At 41.7% G+C, this 27403-nt stretch overlaps 2 protein-coding genes across 3 annotated transcripts in view; both read right to left on the bottom strand.

Moving 5' to 3' along the window:
• The window catches only part of LOC139447275 (ankyrin repeat domain-containing protein 2-like), a 405959-nt gene that overhangs the window by 154176 nt on the left and 224380 nt on the right, over window positions 1-27403 (bottom strand). For both annotated transcript variants that reach the window (XM_071228569.1, XM_071228568.1), the window contains 2 exons: window positions 26364-26429; window positions 26015-26074 (listed from right to left, as the gene is read on the bottom strand). In XM_071228569.1, the coding sequence (XP_071084670.1) occupies window positions 26015-26074; window positions 26364-26429 (126 nt within the window). The remainder of the gene's footprint in view (window positions 1-26014; window positions 26075-26363; window positions 26430-27403) is intronic.
• LOC139447281 (inversin-like) lies at window positions 24819-25556 on the bottom strand. Its single transcript, XM_071228576.1, has one exon. It carries the CDS (start codon window positions 25492-25494, stop codon window positions 24967-24969), a length of 528 nt encoding a protein of 175 aa, XP_071084677.1. The 5' UTR covers window positions 25495-25556; the 3' UTR covers window positions 24819-24966.

Raw genomic sequence — 27403 nt, forward strand, 5'->3', positions numbered from 1 at the left:
CTCAGGCATGCAGTTATCATATACACGGCGGAACAAGCCTATTAAACTCGGAATGTTTTACAAATTGCAGCGCACTCTAGCGCTCTTTATTGTCAAAGTCCTTTCGTGCTCACTGACGTTCTTTATTATAAACTTCCTTACGTGCTCACTGACGTTCTTTATTATAAACGTCCTTACGTGCTCACTGACGTTCTTTATTGAAAACGTCCTTCCGTGCTCACTGACGTTCTTTATTGAAAACGTCCTTTCGTGCTCACTGACGTTCTTTATTGAAAACGTCCTTACGTGCTCACTGACGTTCTTTATTATAAACGTCCTTTCGTGCTCACTGACGTTCTTTATTGAAAACGTCCTTACGTGCTCACTGACGTTCTTTATTGAAAACGTCCTTACGTGCTCACTGACGTTCTTTCGTACACATTGTTCTTTCTTTTCTTATGACGTCTTTTCGTAACATTTGACTATTAATATGGCGTACTTTTGACATTTATTTCAACTTTGTATTTTTGGACCGAATGGCCGCCCATAAATGGCGCTATGTCTTCATGAAATACATTGCAAGTGTACGAGGGAGGACAAAGTTGCAATTATATTGATTAGTTGGAATACAAGAATAAATCAAACATAAACTGTAACATTTATATGAAATGTGAACCAGTCGGTTCGACAGATATACGCATTACAACACTACTTCTTGAAGCACCTTTATTTACACATCAACGGGACTATATGAAAACGACAGCCCTACGGACAGAACACTGTACAACATTAATCAGTTAAGACACATTTGCCATGGAAGCCTGACTGATCGGACCGGTAAACGTCTTCACAGGTTTAACCGTTTACTGCATGGCATAACATCGTTGGTATACAATGCTTTTCGTGGGAGTCGACAATTGAGGAATAGGTTATAGCAAACTGTGACGTAGGTAGTTGAGCGACATCGTACTCCGACGGCGTGTATCGTTCGTCATTCCATCAACCACCGGTTTGTCATTCCCGGATAATTTAACCGCTGTATTATAACTGTATAAGAATCCATGAACATCAGCTTATTGGTCGCTTTAACTGAAGAACTGGTGTCCCGTGATTTGACTTAACTGGTGTCCCGTGATTTGACTTGACTGGTGTCCCGTGATTTGACTTGACTGGTGTCCCGTGATTTGACTTGACTGGTGTCCCGTGATTTGACTTGACTGGTGTGCCGTGATTTGACTTGACTGGTGTCCCCTGATTTGACTTGACTAGTGTACCGTGATTTGACTTGACTGGTGTCCCGTGATTTGACTTGACTGGTGTGCCGTGATTTGACTTGACTGGTGTCCCGTGATTTGACTTGACTGGTGTCCCGTTGTTTGACTTGACTGGTGACCTGTAATTTGACTTAGTCGCGTGACATGTAATCAACTGTGATATGTTAATCTCGAAATAATCATTTATAATTGGAACTCAAAAACTTCACACTTTGTTAGAGTCGTACTAATGAAACCATAAGGTATAGTTACACAATTACCTCCCTTGTAAAGTAGAGACGCATGGCATTTATAGAACGTGTTGTTCCTAACGTCTCCCGAATTCAAAACGCCCTTTGCTCACATCAATGTTAGCATTGTAATACACTTGTGACATGACAGTACTTCTATATTTACGTCAAGGTATCAGTGTTTTAAAGCAAAGATTGTGAGATCATCATCAACAAACCTGTTATTCTTCATTAATCAGCTCACACAATTATCTGCTTTACTAATCACCTGTAAATGGTGAAACTTGTCTTTGTGTCGCTATCAGCCCATATGCATGTTGGGCATCTGGTCATCTAGATTTGCATGTGGCCGATTCAAACTTATAACTAGAATTGGCATATGTACGGAATGTGCCATGTACGACCATGTCCTTAATGTACAAGGGCACGGATGGTCCCCTCGTCTAAGGCGCCGCAATTCTCTGTGCAGAATTACGTCCCTTGGCCAGGCCAGAAGCCTATGACTATGATGGCCGAGAGGGGACATCGCTTTCTCGCTTTATCGCTTTCTTGCGGTTAAGCAATATCCCCTTTTGGCCGCATGTGATATCTGCTGCAATTGGCGGGGAATATTGAACTTTTCTCACTATTTACTTAAAACATAATTTAACTGTACAGACGTAGACGATTTTAAAATAATCCACAGATTTTTGCGTAAAATATATTTGATTAATTTATGGCACTATTCAGTCGCATGTGACCATCACTCTGAAAGCGCGTGGCGGATCATGTCAATACGCTCTAAATAAATCAGGTTAAAATCTAAATATATACTTTTCAAAAGAAGTTAAGAAGACTATAGTTAATTAGTCATGGCTGATTGTTTTGCAAAAATACAATGATTTTATCTTAAAATTGTGGGTGATCTTTAACTTGTTTTCGGTAGTATATTATGTTACAGTGTGTCATACTGTTATCCGTAAATGTTCTTTTTGACATTGAATGTGTGTTTAACTTGAATTGCGTTTCTTGTCTTGTGCAAATCTACAAATATATGTACTTGTATATCTGGCTGATGTACGTTGTTGGACAGGTTTGGGTGTTGTGTTATCTGCCGTCAAAGATGATGCCAGAGATGTATAGAACTATCGGTCAGAAGTCGGGTGAACGTGACCGCCAGGACAACCAGGAAAGCCAGCGAAGCACGGATATGTTATTAATGTTCTGGATTATTCGAGTCGTGGGGCCTGGCATTGTCCTGGACAACTGGCTGCAGGGTGACATCCCTGTCAGGTTGGGCGGTCACAACCACACGGACGATGGCAAGACCTGTCGTCCATTCATCACAGATCCAACCACATACACAAGTTGAAGAAAAGACAAAAGTACGCAATTAAGATCAAATATTACGAATTAAAAATTATAAGCTACTACTAAAGGTCAAAATACAAAACAAACAGACTAGGGTTAAACATACAAAGTTGAAATAAATGTCAAAAGAACGCAATATTTCACAATATCGAGTGCACGAGGAATGACGTAATACATTGTGCACCTCAGGCATGCAGTTATCATATACACGGCGGAACAAGCCTATTAAACTCGGAATGTTTTACAAATTGCAGCGCACTCTAGCGCTCTTTATTGTCAAAGTCCTTTCGTGCTCACTGACGTTCTTTATTATAAACGTCCTTACGTGCTCACTGACGTTCTTTATTATAAACGTCCTTACGTGCTCACTGACGTTCTTTATTATAAACGTCCTTTCGTGCTCACTGACGTTCTTTATTGAAAACGTCCTTACGTGCTCACTGACGTTCTTTATTGAAAACGTCCTTCCGTGCTCACTGACGTTCTTTATTGAAAACGTCCTTTCGTGCTCACTGACGTTCTTTATTGAAAACGTCCTTACGTGCTCACTGACGTTCTTTATTATAAACGTCCTTTCGTGCTCACTGACGTTCTTTATTGAAAACGTCCTTACGTGCTCACTGACGTTCTTTATTGAAAACGTCCTGACGTGCTCACTGACGTTCTTTCGTACACATTGTTCTTTCTTTTCTTATGACGTCTTTTCGTAACATTTGACTATTAATATGGCGTACTTTTGACATTTATTTCAACTTTGTATTTTTGGACCGAATGGCCGCCCATAAATGGCGCTATGTCTTCATGAAATACATTGCAAGTGTACGAGGGAGGACAAAGTTGCAATTATATTGATTAGTTGGAATACAAGAATAAATCAAACATAAACTGTAACATTTATATGAAATGTGAACCAGTCGGTTCGACAGATATACGCATTACAACACTACTTCTTGAAGCACCTTTATTTACACATCAACGGGACTATATGAAAACGACAGCCCTACGGACAGAACACTGTACAACATTAATCAGTTAAGACACATTTGCCATGGAAGCCTGACTGATCGGACCGGTAAACGTCTTCACAGGTTTAACCGTTTACTGCATGGCATAACATCGTTGGTATACAATGCTTTTCGTGGGAGTCGACATATGAGGAATAGGTTATAGCAAACTGTGACGTAGGTAGTTGAGCGACATCGTACTCCGACGGCGTGTATCGTTCGTCATTCCATCAACCACCGGTTTGTCATTCCCGGATAATTTAACCGCTGTATTATAACTGTATCAGAATCCATGAACATCAGCTTATTGGTCGCTTTAACTGAAGAACTGGTGTCCCGTGATTTGACTTAACTGGTGTCCCGTGATTTGACTTGACTGGTGTGCCGTGATTGGAATTGACTGGTGTCCCGTGATTGGAATTGACTGGTGTCCCGTGATTTGACTTGACTGGTGTGCCGTGATTTGACTTGACTGGTGTGCCGTGATTTGACTTGACTGGTGTCCCGTTATTTGACTTGACTGGTGTCCCGTGAATTGACTTGACTGGTGTCCCTTGATTTGACTTGACTGGTGTCCTGTAATTTGACATGACTGGTGTCCCGTGATTTGACTTGACTGGTGTCCCGTGATTTGACTTGACTGGTGTCCCGTGATTTGACTTGACTGGTGTACCGTGATTTGACTTGACTGGTGTCCTGTGATTTGACTTGACTGGTGTGCCGTGATTTGACTTGACTGGTGTCCCGTGATTTGACTTGACTGGTGTCCCGTGTTTTGACTTGACTGGTGTCCCGTGATTTGACTTGACTGGTGTGCCGTGATTTGACTTGACTGGTGTCCCGTGATTTGATTTGACTGGTGTACCGTGATTTGACTTGACTGGTGTGCCGTGATTTGACTTGACTGGTGTGCTGTGATTTGACTTGACTGGGGTCCCGTGATTTGACTTGACTGGTGTGCCGTGATTTGATTTGACTGGTGTCCTGTAATTTGACATGACTGGTGTCCCGTGATTTGACTTGACTGGTGTCCCGTGATTTGACTTTACTGGTGTCCCGTGATTTGACTTGACTGGTGTCCCGTGATTTGACTTTACTGGTGTCCCGTGATTTGACTTAACTGGTGCATTTGGATTTGCTTTTACTGGTGACCTTTGATTTGACTTTACTGTTGACTTGTAATTTGACTTTACTGATGACCTGTTATTTGATTTTACTGGTGACTTGTGATTTCACTTTACTGGTAATTTATGATTTGTCTTTACTGGTAATTTATGATTTGTCTTTACTGGTGACTTTTAATTTGTCTTTACTGGTGACTTTTAATTTGACTTTACTGGTGACTTGTGATTTAACTTTTCTGATGACTTGTGATTTAACTTTACTGAGGACTTGTGATTTGACTTAACTGGTGACTTGTGATTTGACTTGACTGGTGTCCTGTAATTTGACATGACTGGTGTCCCGTGATTTGACTTGACTGGTGTCCCGTGATTTGACTTGACTGGTGTCCCGTGATTTGACTTGACTGGTGTACCGTGATTTGACTTGACTGGTGTCCCGTGATTTGACTTGACTAGTGTCCCGTGATTTGACTTGACTGGTGTCCCGTGATTTGACTTGACTGGTGTCCCGTGATTTGACTTGACTGGTGTGCCGTGATTTGACTTTACTGGTGTCCCGTGATTTGACTTAACTGGTGCCTATGGATTTGCTTTTACTGGTGACCTTTGATTTGACTTTACTGTTGACTTGTAATTTGACTTTACTGATGACCTGTTATTCGATTTTACTGGTGACTTGTGATTTCACTTTACTGGTAATTTATGATTTGTCTTTACTGGTAATTTATGATTTGTCTTTACTGGTGACTTTTAATTTGTCTTTACTGGTGACTTTTAATTTGACTTTACTGGTGACTTGTGATTTGACTTTACTGGTGACCTGTGATTTGACTTTACTGGTGACTTGTAATTTGACTTTACTGGTGACTTGTAATTTGACTTTACTGATGACCTGTGATTTGACTTTACTGGTGACCTGTGATTTGACTTTACTGGTAACTTGTGATTTGACTTTACCAGTTAGCACCACATGGACTTATCGGGTTATATTATATTCGTAACATGAATGGCATTTTACGAGCATACTTGAGTTTTCGACTTGGTGCTCGGTGTACACGATCAGCTCTGTTAGCACAGATGTCCCAGTCGTTAGCTGGACAGAGTTGCGTCCCCTTTTAGCGTACCAGACATCCACAATCGTGGGTTGGAAAAACCAGATTCGCCCTGACTGCGTGTCTCGGTTTGTCAGCACCAAAGCGGTGAACCTCCACGCCTGCTTCATTCCGGGTGTCCCTCCCACATTAAGCTGACACGCCGTGATATAACTGAAACACTAGCTGTTCACATCTCACTCACTCCCGCATTAAGCTGACACGCCGTGATATAACTGGAATACTAGCTGTTCACATCTCACTCCCTCCCACATTAAGCTGACACGTCGTGATATAACTGGAACACTAGCTGTTCACATCTCACTCACTCCCGCATTAAGCTGACACGCCGTGATATAACTGTAACACTAGCTGTTCACATTTCACTCACTCCCACATTAAGCTGACACGCCGTGATATAACTGGAACACTAGCTGTTCACATCTCACTCACTCCCGCATTAAGCTGACACGCCGTGATATAACTGAAACACTAGCTGTTCACATCTCACTCACTCCCGCATTAAGCTGACACGTCGTGATATAACTGGAACACTAGCTGTTCACATCTCACTCACTCCCGCATTAAGCTGACACGCCGTGATATAACTGAAACACTAGCTGTTCACATCTCACTCACTCCCGCATTAAGCTGACACGTCGTGATATAACTGGAACACTAGCTGTTCACATCTCACTCACTCCCGCATTAAGCTGACACGCCGTGATATAACTGAAACACTAGCTGTTTACATCTCACTCACTCCCACATTAAGCTGACACGTCGTGATATAACTGGAACACTAGCTGTTCACATCTCACTCACTCCAACATTAAGCTGACACGCCGTGATATAACTGAAACACTAGCTGTTCACATCTCACTCACTCCCACATTAAGCTGACACGTCGTGATATAACTGGAACACTAGCTGTTCACATCTCACTCACTCCAACATTAAGCTGACACCTCGTGATATAACTGGAACACTAGCTGTTCACATCTCACTCACTCCCACATTAAGCTGACACGTCGTGATATAACTGGAACACTAGCTGTTCACATCTCACTCACTCCCACATTAAGCTGACACGTCGTGATATAACTGGAACACTAGCTGTTCACATCTCACTCACTCCCACATTAAGCTGACACGTCGTGATATAACTGGAACACTAGCTGTTCACATCTCCCCCTAAAACTACTCCAGGCACTACTCAAACTATACAATCTCATCTACCTAAACGGACAGGTTCCTACTCCCTGGAAACAGGCCCTAGTCATACCAATCCCTAAACCTAATAAACCAGCTAATCAAGCTAACTCATATAGACCAATATCCCTAACTTCAAACTTATGTAAAGTAATGGAATCAATGGCTAAAAATAGATTACAACATTACGTAACCCAAAATAACATCATAAACCCAGATCAAAGCGGTTTCACTCCTGGCCGCTCAACCCTAGATAACCTCGCCCGACTAGAACAAGATATTAAGACTGGACAACTAAATAAACAATATACCACAGGCATCTTCTTAGACTTCTCCAAAGCTTTCGACATGGTATGGCACGATGGGCTAATACAAAAACTTAAAAAAATAGGACTCAAAGGTCAGATAATAAACTACATCCAGGACTTCCTAATCAATCGTAAAATAACCGTGGGTATAGACCAAACTCTATCGGACCAATGTCCCCTAGAAAATGGTACTCCACAGGGCAGTATCCTCAGCCCCACCCTCTTCAATATAATGATAAACGATCTATTCGAGGGCCTATCCCCTAAAGTAAACACATCAAAATTCGCGGATGATGGAGCCATCTGGATCCGCACTAAAAGCATGAACATGGTCCAAAATTTACTCCAAAAATCTCTTAATAAAATACAACAATGGGCTGACAAATGGGGCTTCTCCCTTAACTCAGAAAAAACAACAGGAATAGTATTCAAACATAAAAACATGAAACCCGCCTCCCCAATCCTCCAGCTAAACAATCAAACAATCAAATTTCAAAAACAAACCAAATTCTTAGGACTTATTTTCGATGAACATCTCACCTGGGATGCTCACATCCAAAACCTAACAACTAAATGCAGTAAAGACCTAAACACCCTAAGATGCCTAACTGGCTCTAACTGGGGAGCATCCAAAGATACCCTCCTCTCTCTCTACATATCACTAATTAGATCAAAACTAGACTACGGCTGCGCCATATACAACACCCTAAACAACTCTCTTTCTAAAAAACTTGACTCAATACAATATCAGGCTCTCAAACTAATTACACGCACCCAACATGGCACCTCCTACACCTCACTTCAGGCCTTAACAGGAGAAATGCAACTAAGTCTACGCAGGGAACAGCTAAGCTTAAATTTCTGGGCCGTGTCCCAATCAAACCCTCTCATCCAAAACTTAATAAACCAAAACATCATCCCCCAAAACCAAGCTCTAGCTCGAAAACATCCCTTACTTACCCCAATATCCCAAAGAATAACAAACTACCTATATGAACACCAAATTAAAAATCTTAAACAAAACTGCAAACAATCAAATATCTTCACCCCTAAACTTAAAATACCCAAAATAGACACAACACTAGCTAGCCAAATAAATAAACAAACCGACCCAAACATAGCTAAAACTACCACACTAGCATACATACACTAAAATTGGCCAAATTGGTGTCACATTTACACGGACGGATCCTCAAATCCGACCTCCAAACACACAGGTTTCGGAGTCCATACCACACAACCAACTAAAACCACACAATCCTTCCGACTCCCAAACAACCAATCAATATTCACGGCAGAACTAATGGGCATGGCCTCAGCCCTCCATAATCAAGAATCCAAAAAACACAAAAAAATCCTAATACTTACCGACTCCCTAAGTGGACTGCAAGCCCTCCAAAACAAAAATACCAAAAACCGACCTAAATTAATCAATCAAATACTTAAAAGCTCCAACGACCTAACTAAGGCAGGCAAACAAATAACCTTCTTGTGGATACCCGCCCACGTAGGAATATACGGTAATGAAAACGCCGATAAAGCAGCTAAACTATCCCTCAAAATCCCAGAAATAAGCTTAAACTTACCCATCTCAAAATCAGAAATTAAAAGTGTAAACAAGCAAAAAATCACAAAAAATGGCATAACCTATATCTAAACTCAAATAGCCAAATCAAAAAATTGCTCAGCAAACCACTAACCAAACCAAAAATTCTCCATCCATCCAAAAAAAATCGACAGAGTAATCACTAAACTCCAAACAGGACACACCAACCTAAATAACCACCTAAATTTTTTTAAAAAACACACTACAGGTAACTGCCCACACTGCAAACAACCAGAAACCCCAGAACACGCACTCATCCACTGCACACACTACCTAACACATCGAACCGCATTACAAACCACCCTCAATCTAAACAAGGCTCTAACTCTAGAAGAAATACTAAACCCACAAAATAAACTAGAAAACTTCAAGGCCTTAGGCGTATTCTTAATAAAAACGGAACTAATAAAACGCATCTAAAAACACAATAACCTACCAAATCAAAATCACATAAACAAACAAACATCCACCATACCCAGCTCCCTTAGTTCTCCTCCCCAATCCCATCGGCATCTATTCCAAATCTCAAAATTCCCAAATTCTATATAAGCAACCCCTAAAACCCCCCTCTTGGGTTGCACAGACCACCTTCGCCCCTTTCGGAAACACATGAAATGGCCTGGCCGGGCCCGTGTGCGAAATACGCATCAGTCGGAAAGCGCACGTTAAATCTCCAAAGTAAGTAAGTAAGTAAGTATGTTCACATCTCTCTCACTCCCACATTAAGCTGACACGCCGTGATCTAACTGGAACACTAGTTGTTCACATCTCTCTCACTCCCACATGAAGCTGACACGTCGTGATATAACTGGAACACTAGCTGTTCACATCTCACTCCCTCCCACATTAAGCTGACACGTCGTGATATAACTGGAACACTAGCTGTTCACATCTCACTCACTACCACATTAAGCTGACACGTCGTGATATAACTGGAACACTAGCTGTTCACATCTCACTCACTCCCACATTAAGCTGACACGTCGTGATATAACTGGAACACTAGCTGTTCACATCTCACTCACTCCCACATTAAGCTGACACGTCGTGATATAACTGGAACACTAGCTGTTCACATCTCACTCACTCCCACATTAAGCTGACACGCCGTGATATACATGCAGATGTGAACACAAGCCTCTGTCCGTACTTACTAATCCCGAATCTTGAGCTGACACCTAACGGACTCACTCACTCACTCACTTGAATGTGTCATCACAAAGGTGCAACATTTCTGGTATAATTTTGTACATTCCTCTGTGCTTATATTCGTGACGACGCGCCTCTGTCCGTACTTACATGACGACATTTGTCACCGCTCACATATTTCACAATCTTCAAGAAGGTATTCGGCACCACTCGAAACTTGTGTAACCTTATTCAGCATGCCTCGGAATGGCATGAGTTGGTCACAAATAGATAATTGATTTGTAACCTTGTCGCATGACGTCATGGCAATGTATGACATCATCCACGGAAGTACGCATGTTTGTACCTATTTGAGAAAGAGACACAACTGGATATCAATCACTGGTTTGTCTGGTTCAGACTCGATTATTTACAGGCCGCCGTCATATAGCTGGAATATTGCTGAGTGCGGCGCTAAACAACAAACCAAACACGTTCATAATCAGAGAGATATGTGTAAAACAGGAACACACGGAGTAGAATGTATATGTGTATACCACGCTATCTTGAGTGGAAATACAGCAACTAGATCTGTCAAATTGGTTTTAGTAATACACTGTTTGAGAACACGTTGATACAGACCTACTTGTAGTTAGGATTCATCTCCCCCCCCCCCCCCCCACACACACACACACCCACACCCATACCCCCAACACACACTGACACTCCCCCTCAGGCCCCACCACTGAACCCAACACACCACCCGTATTCGAGACCACCAAGGTTCCCTTACTGGTGATTAAGATTCATTGACTTCGCATAAAAACTTGTAACCTCCAAGTTTTCTATTCACAACAATGAATGCGGCATTAAACGTCATTCACTCACTAGTAATTTCTAGTAACCTAGTTCGACACTGAAAACGGGGAGTTGGTGGCCAAGTCATTTAAAGCACCGCTATCCGCTATGCAGGGTTGCGTCCTTGGGGCGCGTCAGAAAGCTGATTGTAACTTCGAATCCCGGTTCACCCCGATTTTGTTTCTAGGTTTGTCAGCAGCACTCCCGTGCTCGTGGGTTCCACCACAATGGTCAACGTCTGAGACCTGCATCACTTCGGGCTTTCCTGAAGCATTCAGCTGACACGCCTTATTATGACTGGAATACTGTTAAAAACAAACCATAATAACAGGTGTTTTTACTATTTACAAATTCCATAAAGTTGTAATGTAACTTTCTCCAGTTAGAAATTATTCCGAAGTGGCAACGCCAATCCCTTCACCCGGTTGATCACACAACCAGCCCTGCAGGTTACCAGTTAAAGCGCCACCTTCCCGTCGCTGTAGGGAGTACCACATCACCAGCCTGCAGGTTACCAGTTAAAGCGCCACCTTCCCGTCGCTGTAGGGAGTACCACATCACCAGCCCTGCGGGTTACCAGTTAAAGCGCCACCTTCCCGTCGCTGTAGGGAGTACCACATCACCAGCCCTGCAGGTTACCAGTTAAAGCGCCACCTTCCTGTCGCTGTAGGGAGTACCACATCACCAGCCCTGCAGGTTACCAGTTAAAGCGCCACATTCCCGTCGCTGTATGGAGTACCACATAACCAGCCTGCAGGTTACCAGTTAAAGCGCCACCTTCCCGTCGCTGTAGGGAGTACCACATAACCAGCCTGCAGGTTACCAGTTAAAGCGCCACCTTCCCGTCGCTGTAGGGAGTACCACATCACATGCAGTGCTATTTCCCTATCCACAACCACAGGCGCTGCTTGTGCGGGGATCACAGACGGGGTAATTGTTGTATTACAGAGGAATGCGAGTATGTAAAGCGTGCCGTGATTGGCAACAATTAGAACCGTGGCAGGACAAATATCACGCCATGTTTAGAAACCACAGTCGCAATGAAGTCACTAGCGTGACATTTAATCAACTGTGATATGTTAATCTCGAAATAATCATTTAAAAATGGAACTAAAAAACTTCACACTTTGTTAAAGTCGTACTAATGAAACGATAAGGTATGGTTACACAGTTACCTCCCTTGTAAAGTAGAGACGCATGGCTTTATCCGTGAACGTGTTGTTCCTAACGTCTCCCGAATTCAAGACGCCATTTGCTCACATTAATGTTAGCATTTTAATACACTTGTGACATGACAGTACTTCTATATCACGGTATCAGTGTTTTACAGCAAAGATTGTGAGATAATCATCAACAAACCTGTTAATCTTCATTAATCAGCTCACACAATTATCTACTTTACTAATCACGCGTACATGGTGAAACTTGTCTTTGTGTCGCTATCACCCCATATTGGGCTCTGGTCATCTAGATTAGGAAGTGGCCGATTCAAACTTGAATTGGCAGATGTAGGAATGTGTTATGTACGACCATGTCCTTACTGTACAGGGGCACGGATGGTCCACTCGTCGAATCCTAGTTCATCCCGATTATGTCTTTAGTTTGTGGGTAGTTTGTGACACGCCGTAATATGCTGGGAATGATGATGAGGCGGTGTTAAACCAACTCACTGACACCTTTTTCTTCACAAAATGGTGAAAGTAACACAAGTTGTTAAATTTGGGAGAACACATTTTCAGTAAAGTACAAATTAAAGTATTTTAGTGCGTGTGGGAACCGAGTGGATTGGATCGCTAACTTTGTGAGCTGGCGTTTAGGTGCGCCCCTCTGAGAGTGTGGGTTCGACTCCGGGATCGGACTCAACTCCAAAAGTACAAGGAAAGTGTACTCCCAAATATAACATTTCTCACTTACTTCTAACTGTAATTATATCAGTGATTACCATGAAGAAGAATGTTCTGTTTTATTTGTTTAGAAGGCCCACATGATGAGCGAACGATTTGACCACTAGGCTACCCCGCGGTCCAACATACTTGATGAAGTCAGAGAAGTTTGACAGTGTCACACATGGCAGTAATTACAAACAGGCAGTGTCACACATGGCAGTAATTACAAACAGACAGTGTCACACATGACAGTAATAACTAAAAGTCAGTGTCACACATGGCAGTAATTACAAACAGACAGTGTCACACATGGCAGTAATAACAAACAGACAGTGTCACACATGAGAGTAATTACAAACAAACAGTGTCACGCATGGCAGTAATTACATACAGGCAGTGTCCTACATGGCAGTAATTACAAACTGACATTGTCACACATGGCAGTAACTACAAACAGACAGTGTCACACATGGCAGTAATTACACACAAACAGTGTCACACATGGCAGTAATAACAAACAGACAGTGTCCTACATGGCAGTAATTACAAACAGACAGTTTCACACATGACAGTAATTACAAACAGACAGTGTGACACATGGCAGTAATTACAAACAGGCAGTGTCCAACATGGCAGTAATTACAAATAGACAGTGTCACACATGGCAGTAACTACAAACAGACAGTGTCACACATAGCAGTAATTACAAACAGACAGTGTCACACATGGCAGTAATTACAAACAGACAGTGTCACACATGGCAGTGATTACAAACAGACAGTGTCACACATGACAGTAATTACAAACAGACAGTGTCACACATGGCATTAATTACAAACAGACAAGGTCACACATGGCAGCAATTACAAACAGACAGTGTCACAAATGACAGTTATTACAAACAGGCAGTGTCACACATGACAGAAATTACAAACTCACAGTGTCACACAATTCAGTAATTACATGAAGACAGTGTCACACATGGCAGTAATGACAAACAGACAGTGTCACACATGGCAGTAATTACAAACAGACAGTGTCATACATGGCAGTAACTACAAACAGACAGTGTCACACATGGCAGTAATGAGAAACAGACAGTGTCACACATGGCAGTAATTACAAAACAGACAGTGTCACAAAATGCAGTAATAACATACAGACAGTGTCACACAATGCAGTAATAACAAACAGGCATTGACACACATGGCAGTAATTACAAAAAGACAGTGTCACAAAGGGCTGTAATTACAAACAGGTAGTGTGACATATGGCAGTAATTACGAACAGGCAGTGTCACACATGGCAGTAATGACAAACAGACAGTGTCACACATGGCAGTTATTACAAACAGACAGTGTCACACATTGCAGTAATTACATACAGACAGTGTCACACATGGCAGTAATAACAAACAGACAGTGTCATACATGGCAGTAACTACAAACAGACAGTGTCACACATGGCAGTAATGACAAACAGACTGTGTCACATATGGCAGTAATTACAAAACAGACAGTGTCACAAAATGCAGTAATAACATACAGACAGTGTCACACAATGCAGTAATTACAAAAAGACAGTGTCACACAGGGCAGTAATTACAAACAGGTAGTGTCACAAAATGCAGTAATAACATACAGACAGTGTCACACAATGCAGTAATTACAAACAGACAGTGTCACACAGGGCAGTAATTACAAACAGGTAGTGTCACATATGGCAGTAATTACGAACAGGCAGTGTCACACATGGCAGTAATTACAAAGAGGCAGTGTCACACGTTGCACTAATTGCATATACAGACAGTGTCACACATGGCAGTAATTACATACAGACAGTGTCACACGAGGCAGTAATTACATGCAGACAGTGTCACACGTGGCACTAATTGCATATACGGACAGATTCATTCTTGGCAGTAGTTACAAACAGACAGTGTCCTACATGGCAGTAATTACATAAAGACAGTGTCACACATGGCAGTAATTACAAACAGACAGTGTCACACAAGGCAGTAATTATGCCTGGACATTTAAAGTTTACCCAAACAGTTGTGATTAATTTCCCTTGGAAGCGTTTCTCGTTTCAATTAAAATATTTGCTAATTATTAGTTGATATAAGAAAATCAAAATAACCTATCTATCACGTTGTACTTATCGAGTATCAAAGACAACTGAATTCCCCGGCATTAGTTAAAAACGGATCGACAGCGATAAATAACAAAGGAATCCGTCACTAATAGCGTCGACACGTGAAGATCCAGAGTAGAAAAGGTCTTTAGCAACCCACGCTTGCCGTAAAAGGCGACTACGCTTGTGGTAAGAGGCGACTAACGGGATCGGCTGGTCAGGCTTGCTGACTTGATGCAGGTCATCGTATCCCCTGCTCGCGATGTCAATCACTGGATTTTCTGATCCAGACTCGATTATTTACAGACCGACGTCATACAGCTGTGGTATTGCTGAGTGCGGCGTTAAACACCCCCCCCAAAAAAAACAAAAAACAAACCAACAAACACTACATGGGGCTACGCAAAGATATCCGATATTCAGCATGCGCGACAGGATGTTCATTGCAGCACGAACCATATTCTTTTTCATAGATCTCAATTGTGTGGATCGATGCTCATGGTATTAATCACTGGATTGTCTGGTCCAGACTCGATTATTACCGACCGCCGTCATATAGCTGGAATATTGCAACCAACCAATCATAGATTGTTGACACATCTCACATAATCAGTACATGCGGTCGGATATGAGTGTGTTGCTGAAATTGCTACATGAACTGTGCAACCCTTTTATCTGTAACAGAAATTCCAGAGAGTCAAACATTAACTTTCAGCGGCCTGTATCCACATTTCAATCTAATGTTTAAACATTTGAATTTAACTGCCATCACACATTCTTCAGAGAGTACTGTGTCTGTATGGAGACATATGTAAGTTCCCGTCAGAAATTTTAAAGTCGCTCCCACATGTATCGTTGTCATTCAATTCTTGCCAGTTTATAAATAGAGGAGGAGGGTGGTCGTGATTTCTATAATGTGCTCGGATTTCCCGAGGAAAGATGACGTCACACATTCCCGTAATGCGCCTGTATTCCCATGCAATTGTATGTTATATGATATGAATGTTTCTCGCTGGAAATTTATTTTGCGACAATGTATTGCAATATAAAATTGAATGACAAATGTTTTCTTTATATTCCAGCAGATCGAACATGCAACCTTTGTACATGTAGCCGCAGCTACAGACGCGCTGACAAATCACAATACTTTTGAGAAAATACCCGTAGGCCAGCCACATATATTTTACGCCCGTTTCTTAAGGTTCATGGCCAGTAGGTTTAAAACATAAACGTGTTGATAAATGTTCTGTTAAGTTTCTTGTTTCGGTTTATAAGCTAGATAAAACACTTACCCTCTGACGTGTTTTATCCTACACGTTAAAAATGTGTTTATATCCTAAACGAGCCTGCAACATCTGGATCTGTAGTCCTTTACGCTGCCACTTCTGACGTGTTTTATCCTTCACGTTACACATGTGTTTATACCATAAACAAGCCTACAACATCTGGATCTGTCGTCCTTTACGCTGCCACCTGTGACGTGTTTTATCCTACACGTGACACATGTGTTTATATCCTCAACGAGCCTGCACCATCTGGATCTGTCGTCCTTTACACAGCCACCTGTGTCGTGGAGACTGTTGTCGTCACAAGTGGCAGTTGTCCCCACAGTTGTCTATCCTAGTGTGTGTAGAGTTATCCTAGTGTGTATCGTAGTGCTGTTCTTGTGTGTGTCGACGTTCTAGCCTAGTGTTAATCGAAGTGCTAGCCTAGTGTGAATCATAGTTGTATCCTAGTGTGCATCGTAGTTCTATCTTAGTAAGTATCGTAGTTCTACCCTTTTGTGTATCGTAGTTCCAGCCTGGTGTGAATCATAGTTGTATCCTAGTGTGCATCGTAACTCTATCCTTGTGTGTATCGTAGAGGTAGCCTAGTGTGTATTGTAGTTCTGTCCTTGTGTGTATTGTAAAGCTATCCTAGTGTGTATCGTAGTTCTATCCCAGTGTGTATCGTAGTTCTATCCTAGTGTGTATCGTAGTTCTATTCTTGTGTGTATCATAGTGTGTGACCTAGTATATCAAGGTGTGACCTAGTGACTATCGTAGTGTTTGGCTGGTACAAATTCTGCGATGACCTACGCATCATTATCAGGCAGCATGTCTCTGTGGTAGCAAACACATCTGAGTCGTTGTCAAGCAAATAGTCTTTGCGACTACGGTTTTATTTCTGCCTGACTAAGCGTTGAACAGAATAACTTTTATTTTCGGGATACAAACTTTGCGTTTTGGATCCGGTGGTCAGGCTCGGTGACCGATGCTCATGATGTCAATGACTGGGTCGTGTGGTCAAGACTCGATTATTTACAGACCGTCGTCATATAGCTGGAATATTGCTGACCGTGGCCAATCCAAGATCCATCTTTCTGTGTTCCGATGATAACTTTAGTATTTTCGACACCTGTTTTTTTCTGAAATTGTACGGTCTTCTGTCGCACGATGTTCGGTGTGTCGGGCCAGTGATTGTCAATATGAATTAAGTTTCCTTCCGCCAACAGAACTACTGGTCAAAGCGAGGAGAAGTAACTGTGACCGAGTGACTAACACTGAAGACCTGATGTGGCGCAGTCTGGCAGAACATAACTGAGACTGTACGAATTACATCCGTTGACTTGTCACCTGGCATGAAAAAGGGATTGGTCTTCGGTCTGTATCATGGATTGCCCCCTCCCATTTCAACACACAATCCTGACAACAGAAACCGCGACACCGCCCACCTCCCACTTCAACACACAATCATGTAAACAGAAATCGCGACACCACCCACCACCTCCCCCTTTAAATGTCCAATCTCTAAGTAATGTTCAAGCCAAAGAAAATGGTTTGACGATACATTATTTTCGTTTTGGGTTTCATCTTTTTGATTGTGTATATAAAAACAAGGATCCTCGAGCGGAACGAAATTGTCTATTTCAGACTTTTCACTGTAATATACTGAACTTCAAAGAAACGTCAACCCAAGTAACATTGCATGAAAAGTGGTCATTTAAATATCTGGGTAATTTTTGTCAAAGTTTCTAAAATTAACACTACCTTGTCCGGAAAAATGAAATTTGATGAAAAACCCCAAAGCAGATGACAATAAAACCGATCGCCCAAACGCATCACGTCACTGAAATGCACATGCGTGCCCCCATTTCTTGACCTATAAAAATCCACCCAGATCGGATAACATTCATTCGTTATTGAATTGCTACCACATGCCAAGACTGACAAAAAATCAGCGACACCAAGCCCTTGGACAATTGCCAGCTGGACAAACCGCCCGGCAAGTAGCCAATGTATTTCAAGTCCACGTAAGGACCACATACAGGCTCCAGCAACGGTACCAGACCACCAACAGTACAGATGACCGACCACGTAGTGGAAAACCAAGGCTCACCACCCGACGTCACGATCGTCAGATTGTGCGACAGCATCTTCAAGATCGCTTCGACGATTGACGAACAGACACCTCCACTGTCACAGGCCACAACGAGGACCCATTGTGACACCACGTCATCGCCGGGACCGTCTTCAGTGGGCGACGCAGCACCAGCATTGGCGCCACCAGCAGTGGAGAAGAGCCCTCTTTTCAGACGAGAGCCGTTACTGTAACTCGACAGCAGATGGCAAAGAGACGCCGTGGGGAAAGTTATTCGGATGCTTGTGTTGTTGAGAGAGACCCGTGGGGTGGTCCGAGCATCATGGTGTGGGGTGGAATTGGTCTTGCACAGAGGGTCGGCCCTGAGGTCTTCCAGAACATCGGTCCAGGGAGAGGCAATGGTGTCACAGCACCTCGGTACATTGATCAAGTCTTGAGACCACACGCCATACCTCATTTGGCACGTCGTCGCAACCATGAATTTCAGCATAACGCCCGTGCCCACACTGCGAGAGCAACAAGAGATTTCCCCCAGCAGAATGGCATCAGAACCATGCAGTGGCCTGCCCTCTGTCCCGATTTAAATCTCATTGAGCACCTGTGGGACGAGATTCAAAGACGGCTGAATGACGTCCGACCAAGGTCGACAACTGCAGCTGAACTGCGTCAGGCGTTCCTCAGAGTGTGGGCTCAAGTGCCTATAGCCTTCATCAATCGCCTCATCCATTCCATGTATCGACGCTGCACGGCAGTCATCAGTGCTCATGGCGGACACACGAGATACTGACTTGTGATGCCATTTTCTCAGAGACTACTGCTGTGTTTCACTCTAACAACATTTGACACTATAATTTTAAACTTGATGATCAGTTTTGCCAAGTTTCACCTTTTTAATGCGTCTTAAAGTATGTTTACAGTGTTTGGACAAATAAGGTTTCTCATATATCTATCTATTGTGACGTTTCTCTTGCGGTTCAGTATATAAGGCACAAAACCCTTTCAAGGACCATTAGAAATCCCTGCAACAACCGACTTGTCAGGCAGCATGGAGAGCATTGTCAGCAAATGTACATGCAGTATGTGTGGATTTTTTTATAATTAATAACATATTATTTTTCGTTTCTTGAGTTTTTATTTGATTAAATTTTATTTTGAATATATATCCTGTGTCCTAATAAAAAAAATCGAACAGCTAAATTATTTTGATATTTGATTTTAGGTTGAAGTCTATAAGTGCAAAAGACCTTCACAATCCTGGTGAGCTTCGGCAGTCAGTGCAGTGTTCGAAATTGACATCGGCCCGTAGGTCAGAGGCCGACAGATTTGCTCTCGGGCTGATAGTTTGAAGTTTCACCAAACCCTTACGGCCTGCAGTTCATTTAATCTATTGTATTTTAACATTATTTAAGAAATGTGATAAATATAACTTTCATATTCATTAACAGTGGAATTAGACATTTCAAATGGTGTATGTCATGTAGTCGCAAAGATGTTATAAAAGGTGATAATTTCCTTGATAAATGTAGGCTTCATCTTTCAACACAAAGTCTCTGGGATCTCGGTTGGATAGCAGTTAAAGTTTCTGGTTGACTGGCTGTGTTTTGGAAATAACATTGCAAGAGTATGTGTCCCTGCTTCAGCTAAAATGTTTGGGCCAACAGTTTTCCACTGGGCCTACATGTGTTCCACTGGGCCTACATGTGCTCCACTGGGCCTATATGTGTTCCACTGGGCCTACATGTGCTCCACTGGGCCTACATGTGTTCCACTGGGCCTACATGTGCTCCACTGGGCCTACATGTGTTCCACGGGGCCTACAGGTGTTCCACTGGGCCTACAGGCGTTCCACTGGGCCTACATGTGTTCCACTGGGCCTACAGGCGTTCCACTGGGCCTACAGGCGTTCCACTGGGCCTACATGTATTCCACTGGGCCTACACGTGTTCCACTGGGCCTACATGTGTACCACTGGGCCTACATGTGTTCCACTGGGCCTACAGGTGTTCCACTGGGCCTACAGGTGTTCAAACGGGCCTACAGTTTTCTGAATGGCCTACAGTTTTCCCACTGGGCCTACAGGTTTTTGAAATGTGCTGGCTCTTACGGCTCTCAGTTTCCTCACAGTTTACCTACAGACACTGGTCAGGTGACTATTTATAGGCTATATTTAGCAGCGTATGAAGCGCACGTGCACTACCAGTACAAGCTGAAGACAATAAACCTTGCAGAGGTGGTATTTCATGCGCTAGTGACCACTGTTAAATATAACCGTTCTGGCGATTCTTACCCGGATTGTAACAACATGATCAAAACTCAATCAGGATGTTTATCACTGAAGAAAATATATATTTCTTGAAAAGCGCACTTTGCAATGTTTGTCATTAATGTAAGTAATATTCCTTATCGGCGGAATGGCTTGAAGGACTGTAGTTGCTGACATTGGTGTACCTACTCGGCTGTAAGTACCAGCATTAACTAACAGACCACTCGCCTTGATGTCAGTTGGCAGTGTGTCTGGAGAGTATAATTATGATACATTATAGCACATATTTATTATTCAAATATATCGGCATCAGTTATATTTTGAAAGGTATATACTATGACAATCCGTTCATCAAAAATATATCCCCAATTAGTTTGAATTTTGTTATAAAACGTAATGTTATGGGAGAAATACTACATAATTTATGGATGTCTCTATTATTAAAATGAAGAAGTGGCTACGATTTTGAAATAGTTGTGCATGAGACTAGAAGTTTTAAGCAGTTTCCAAAACAGTGTCCCTCAGCATGTATCACGTGATCCTGATACAAATCGCAATTTCTTAACTTTGATCAAGGGAAAGAACTAGAAACATAATTATTACCCCTGTAAGGCAGTGTTTTAATACACAAGTTATTTTCTTTGATAGGCATTTAGAAGGCACATCTGTGTGATTTTCTACAAATTACACAACCGCATGACAACCAAATCGGTCTGAAGAAATGAGACAATTTATGTTTTGGCCGACCATCGATTTTCTATCTGTCATTTAGCTAGGTAATAATGGGCGATCTTTTTCTGTTTATCTTCCCTTCACTAACCCGCTAGTGGCGCTGACCCGGGCGGTCCTACCTTAAACTGACGGCGCATGTGGTATGCGCGATACGAGCAGTACATGTTACTATGACGCCTATAGACAGTTAACTAGTACAGCCTTCACCTCTGTCGGCAACGGTCACGCTGGTGTATGGACAGTATATCTTTTCGCTTAAGAATGATCTATCTATTGTCATGTCCGGAAGTAGATGTTCCGTGATTCAATGATACATCAGGGATGACAACGACTGGTTACATTGTATAGTTAACCGCTAGATAGCCGGTCGAAGCAGGCGGTAAGTTTAGCTGATCGTTCATTCCATGTCGCTTTGTTGACGTTTTGCAAACGGTACTGAAAGTGTTGCCCTTGATGTTTGAATATCACACTTTTAAAAATGAAGTAGATTTTTATATACGTTCCTATATCTATGTTGTAGTATCGCCGAGCAGGCTACATCATATGCATACATTTTCAGCATGTACAGCGGTTAGGCGATGCGGTATACAAAATGTGAAGGTCTTTTGTAACGTAAAGTTGCTAGTAGCCTCATTTTTTTAATATTGACAGCAACACATGTAAGTATTTATCAGATATATAACTGAGAGCTGTGAGAAATGTTTTCAAGAAATTGTAAGAGAAACAGGCACTGTAAAATTATGTCATCAACTAGATATCATAATACAATGTTCAAAATATAAGAAATGGATATCGGTGCGTGTTGAATAAAAGGATTTTATGGAGGAATGGTGGCTGTTTGTTGCATAATACTAGTATGATTATATTTCAATATGATAAATGAAAGACATATATCATTTTGGCCTTTTTAAAATTTTACGAAGTAGAAAATTATATTTCTTTCAGACACAGAGGACCCTATCGGTTTATATTGGTTAAAATACATAATCAAGAGTACTTATACCAACTACAATTTTGATAAATTAAAACAATATGTTCATACTACTTTTCATTCTCTAGAATGTTGATTGTATTAAAATTGCAGTGTCTACATCCAGTTTGCAATGACAATAATCAGATGATTGTCAGATAAAGCTCATTCTTAATTTCACTAGTCCCTGCTTTTAATGTTTCCTTATTCTAATCTGATGTTTCACATTCCCACAAAAATAATTATTAATGTTAGTCTTTTTCTCTCTTCACACCAACAGATATCTGTTATTATTTTATTTGATATCTTGGCATACCTGTGCATTAGTACTAGTATTAGATTACACATTACTAATTCATTTCAGTCAGTCCGTCTAAAATCCATTCCTATTTTTCAGGCAATATGTATAATGAATGAAAGTATAAGAAAAAAAAATACCTTGCCTGAGTGAATCAGTCAATATATATACTGCCTTATAGTATACACTGACAGTAACATATGCAAGTATAATCTGTTATATGCAAAAACAAATAATATTAATAAATCCATTTATCTACATGGGGTGATTGTGGGGTTCAATTTGCATTTATGTCACCATCAGAAGATTTTATGATAAACTTTCTAAATTCATATTTGCTATATGATAATACTATCTAATATATGGACTTTATACTAGATGTGTCTTGAAGTACTGTTGAATGAAACTCAGGATACATAGCTGCAGCAGGTTAGTGTGTAGGATGTATTGGAAATAACTTGTCAACATATAAATAAATAGATCTATAAAGTTACTAAAATAAAACTATGATTCCCAAATAAGATAAAACTATGATTTCCATCAATTCATGTATCATACACCTTTTGTTGGGTAGTCAGTATGATTGGATGTTTTTTTGGACAAATCTCTGTAATTTACTACTATTTTAAGAGCATGAGCAGCGTTAGAAATTGGCACTAGTCCTATAGTCCTTATCAAACTGCCCAATAGTAAAGGTATCCTAAGGACAAGTAGAAATTGGCCCATTTTTAGGGTTTTGCTATATGTTATCATTATAAGGACTAGTGGACAAAAACTGTTAGTTTCTAACCCTGATGAGGATCAGAATTCTGTAAGAAATGATGGATAAATGAATGAACCCCTGTGATGACTCAAATCACTTAATGGTGGGACACATGTTACAAGGGGCAGAATAACATGGGTAAATCTCTTATTTCAAAGTATGTCTAATAATTGCCGCTGAGTAACTGATTGCTTGTTAGATGCATGTAGATATTCATTGAGCATATTTCTAAAAAGTCATGTCAGAATATAAATTTAGATATTCAGATGCAACTTTAATTTTCATATAAAAAGTAACATGATTTAAAATAAGTTGTTTTATTATTTTGAACGTTATTTCTTCTTAAACTATTTGTAAAGGCACGGATGTATACTAACTATATAGATCAGTGGTAAAGGCCTGTCACAGATGTCTGTGTGCTGCACATTTAGGCGTATCTCCAATTTTATTACATTGAAGTCCATGGTAGTATTTGTTGAGATTTGAATCGGAATTGTGGTGGGAAAATAACACAAAGCCTGATAAATACAATGAGTTTGGATTATTTCATCGATGCAATATGTTAGCCCAGACTGACAGAATGCCTCGCTGTTTTCTGACGTAGAAAATACCATGGCAATATACTGTTTTTCATGACGTTTTTCCCGCTATCTTCCATCGTGACAATTCGTCTTTTAGTAGAAGACTCAACAAATGTTGATATTATAAAATAATAATCACTACAAAAAATGTGCTAGTTAAACATATTCAGTTCATATTCGCCCATTCTAACACATATTAGAAAACTCTCCTATCCATAGTTCCACGCGACCAGCATAGTGTTATGCTGAGTCACCACTGCGCCGGAGTGAGATATTAGAAACGGGCGAGGTTAGGCGAAGGCAGTGCCGCAAGGCCGTGACGTCATCATCAGTGTGACGTCACTGTCATTGTACATTTGGCGCCACGTCAGCTGGGCGAACCTCGGCTCAGTCTGAGGTCACAGAGTGCAGCGAGATGTAAACAAACAGTTTGTTGTGTTTGTTTCACGATTAAATACAAACTATTTACTCACAATTAACACAGATTAATACCACGAGATGAGGAGTTTACATACTAATCACACAACATCTATATTTACACTCTGTTAACAATTTTCTTACCTGATCATGCGAAGTTCCAAACAAAACAAATGACAAAATGTCTGAAAATGTTTTCAACAAGTTTTATTTATCATCAAAAACAACAGACATTCTCACCTAATCCTGACATATAAAGCACGACGATGTGAACGGCACACCACGTCACTGTGTGAAACAACATGTCCTCCTTCACCGTCCACACAAACACGACACTCACTTCAGGTGACGCCACGATCCAACTTTTTCTCTTATTTACATCACGTGACAGCATGGCGGCTACAAAAGTTTCACAACTTCCTTATGTCCCTTGAGTCTCGCCACGTCGGCCGCTGTCAGACCGGCGTTGTTCCTGGCGTCGATGTCCACCACGTTCAGAGACAGCACATACTTCACCGTCTCCACATCTCCTCCCATACAGGCGTAGTGAAGGATGTTGTTACCGTCCTCGTCCACCAGTGACACATCAGCCCCTTCACTCACCAGGAGCTCCACCACCTCTCTGTGTCCCCTCCATGCTACCCACATCACCGGTGTCCTGCTCCACCCTCCTCTACTGTTGATGTCCGCCACGTGCAGAGACAGCACACACTTCACCGTCTCCACATCTCCTCCCCTACAGGCGTAGTGAAGGATGTTGTTACCGTGCTCGTCCACCTGTGACACATCAGCCCTTTCACTCACCAGGAGCTCCACCACGTCTCTGTGTCCCCTCCATGCTACCCACATCACCGGTGTCCTCCCGACCACGTCTCTACAGTTGACGTCAGCCTGGCCTGCTGCCAGGATCCGCTTCACGGCCGCCATGTTCCCCTTCCTGCTGGCTTCACGGAGGTCGCGGTCTGCCTCGGGGTCTCTACGTGCGGGAATCGGTGACGCTGTAACACAAAGAAAACTCTGTACACATGTCCGACATCTTTATCTCACAGCTACAGTGTTCACATCTTACAGTGAGGATATCAAACACTTGATGTATTATCTAGACATGCAACATGGCTGACAACAACATGGCGACTGTAGAGGGAGTGGCAACAACTGGTTTGTGTTTATACGCTTTAGGTATTTACATGGTTAGAATGTTTCTGTAACATCTCACAGTTCTGGAGGGTGGTTTGTCTACTACAATGTGTCAGACACACCTCGTGTATCAGGTCTTACAGTTCTAACACAGTTGTGTGTATGTGTGGAGGGTGGTTTGTCCACTACAATACATGTGACACAGTCTCCACCCACCTCGTGTATCAGGTCTTACAGTTCTAACACAGTTGTGTGTATGTCTGGGGGGTGGTTTGTCCACTACCATACATCTGACATTGTCTCCACCCACCTCGTGTGCCAGGTCCTAGGGGGGTCCCAGACTTCCGTGTTTCCTCCTCCCTGCTGGTGGCTGTGGAGACAAACAGGGTGGTTAGAATAGACTGAAACAGGGCACATTCCTGTATACAAAAATACATACAACTAGTCAGTGGTGTTGTAATGAAACGAAGCATTATTGTATTTTTAAAATGTATTTAAAGAAAGATGTATGTCAAATTGCTCATTGTAAAGAATATTTTTTAAATGAAGGGAGATTTTCATATAAGGACAGAGCTCTCCGACACGTCTGATGACTTGGCACAATATCCTAGGTACACACTGACACTATCACCACTGGTCCACAGTATTCTCCCACCTACCGTGTAGCTCAGACTCCTGTGTCGCCCCAGGTCTCAGTGCTTTCATCTCGCTCGGGTGACTTGAGGCTGGAACACAGAATATGTAATGTAGACATTAAAAAGCACTGTGTGGTCATCGGCAGAGACGTACATGACTTGACATGGAAACAAAAACAAGTACATGTAGTGATGAAAGCATCACCTCTGTTACTAGAAGCATAAACATATGTTAGAGTAATGAGTGTTTTTATTGTCTGTGATGTTATTCGGTGGTCAAGAGATATCCTATTCTTTCTGTGTGTCCCAAGGCTGCTACACTGCTGATGTCGCAGAATCAGTGACACTTATGTATTCAGAAGGAAGGCCTATCAAAAGTGGGTAATATCAGGAAAGTGTCCCCATGGAATTTGTATCAAACAATTTCACCCACAATTACATGATATGATTTGTTACAAGATACTTGCATGTTGTGCGGTAACTCCACCGTGCTGGTCTGATCCCTGTAGTCTAACATTACATCATATAAATAAGTAGATCTATGTTCTGTAACAAGACACATGCATGTTGTGCGGTACCTCCACCGTGCTGGTCTGATCCCTGTAGTCTAACATTACATCATATAAATAAGTATATCTATGTTCTATAACAAGACACATGCATGTTGTAGCTACCTCCACCGTGCTGGTCTGATCCCTGTGGTCTAAAATTACATCATATAAATAAGTATATCTATGTTCTGTTACAAGACACATGCATGTTGTAGCTACCTCCACCGGGCTGGTCTGATCCCTGGGGGGTGTCTCGGCTCCCTGGCTCCCTCCCTGTATCTGTGCCAGGGGCTGAAAAACCCAAACAAACATCCACTTAAACATGTTAACAGTAATATGTTGATTAATTTACCTGGCGTTTCTTTGCACCCATAGATCTTGGAGTGATGTTTACAATAGCCTTTCAAGTAACCTATATCCCACTGCAGCAACCTTATAATTATATCTGCTGACAACGGAAGGTTATAATAATCAGTTAGGGTAAGTTTAATTGTTGTTTTTCAATATAAAGTT

The sequence above is a fragment of the Haliotis cracherodii genome, unplaced genomic scaffold (assembly GCF_022045235.1).
Source record: "Haliotis cracherodii isolate W230 unplaced genomic scaffold, xgHalCrac1.p SCAF_7, whole genome shotgun sequence".
Taxonomy (NCBI): Eukaryota; Metazoa; Mollusca; class Gastropoda; order Lepetellida; family Haliotidae; genus Haliotis; species Haliotis cracherodii.

Coding starts and splice junctions, on each gene's coding strand:
- LOC139447281 (XM_071228576.1), bottom strand. CDS start 25,494: ATGGCGGCCGTGAAGCGGATCCTGGCAGCAGGCCAGGCTGACGTCAAC.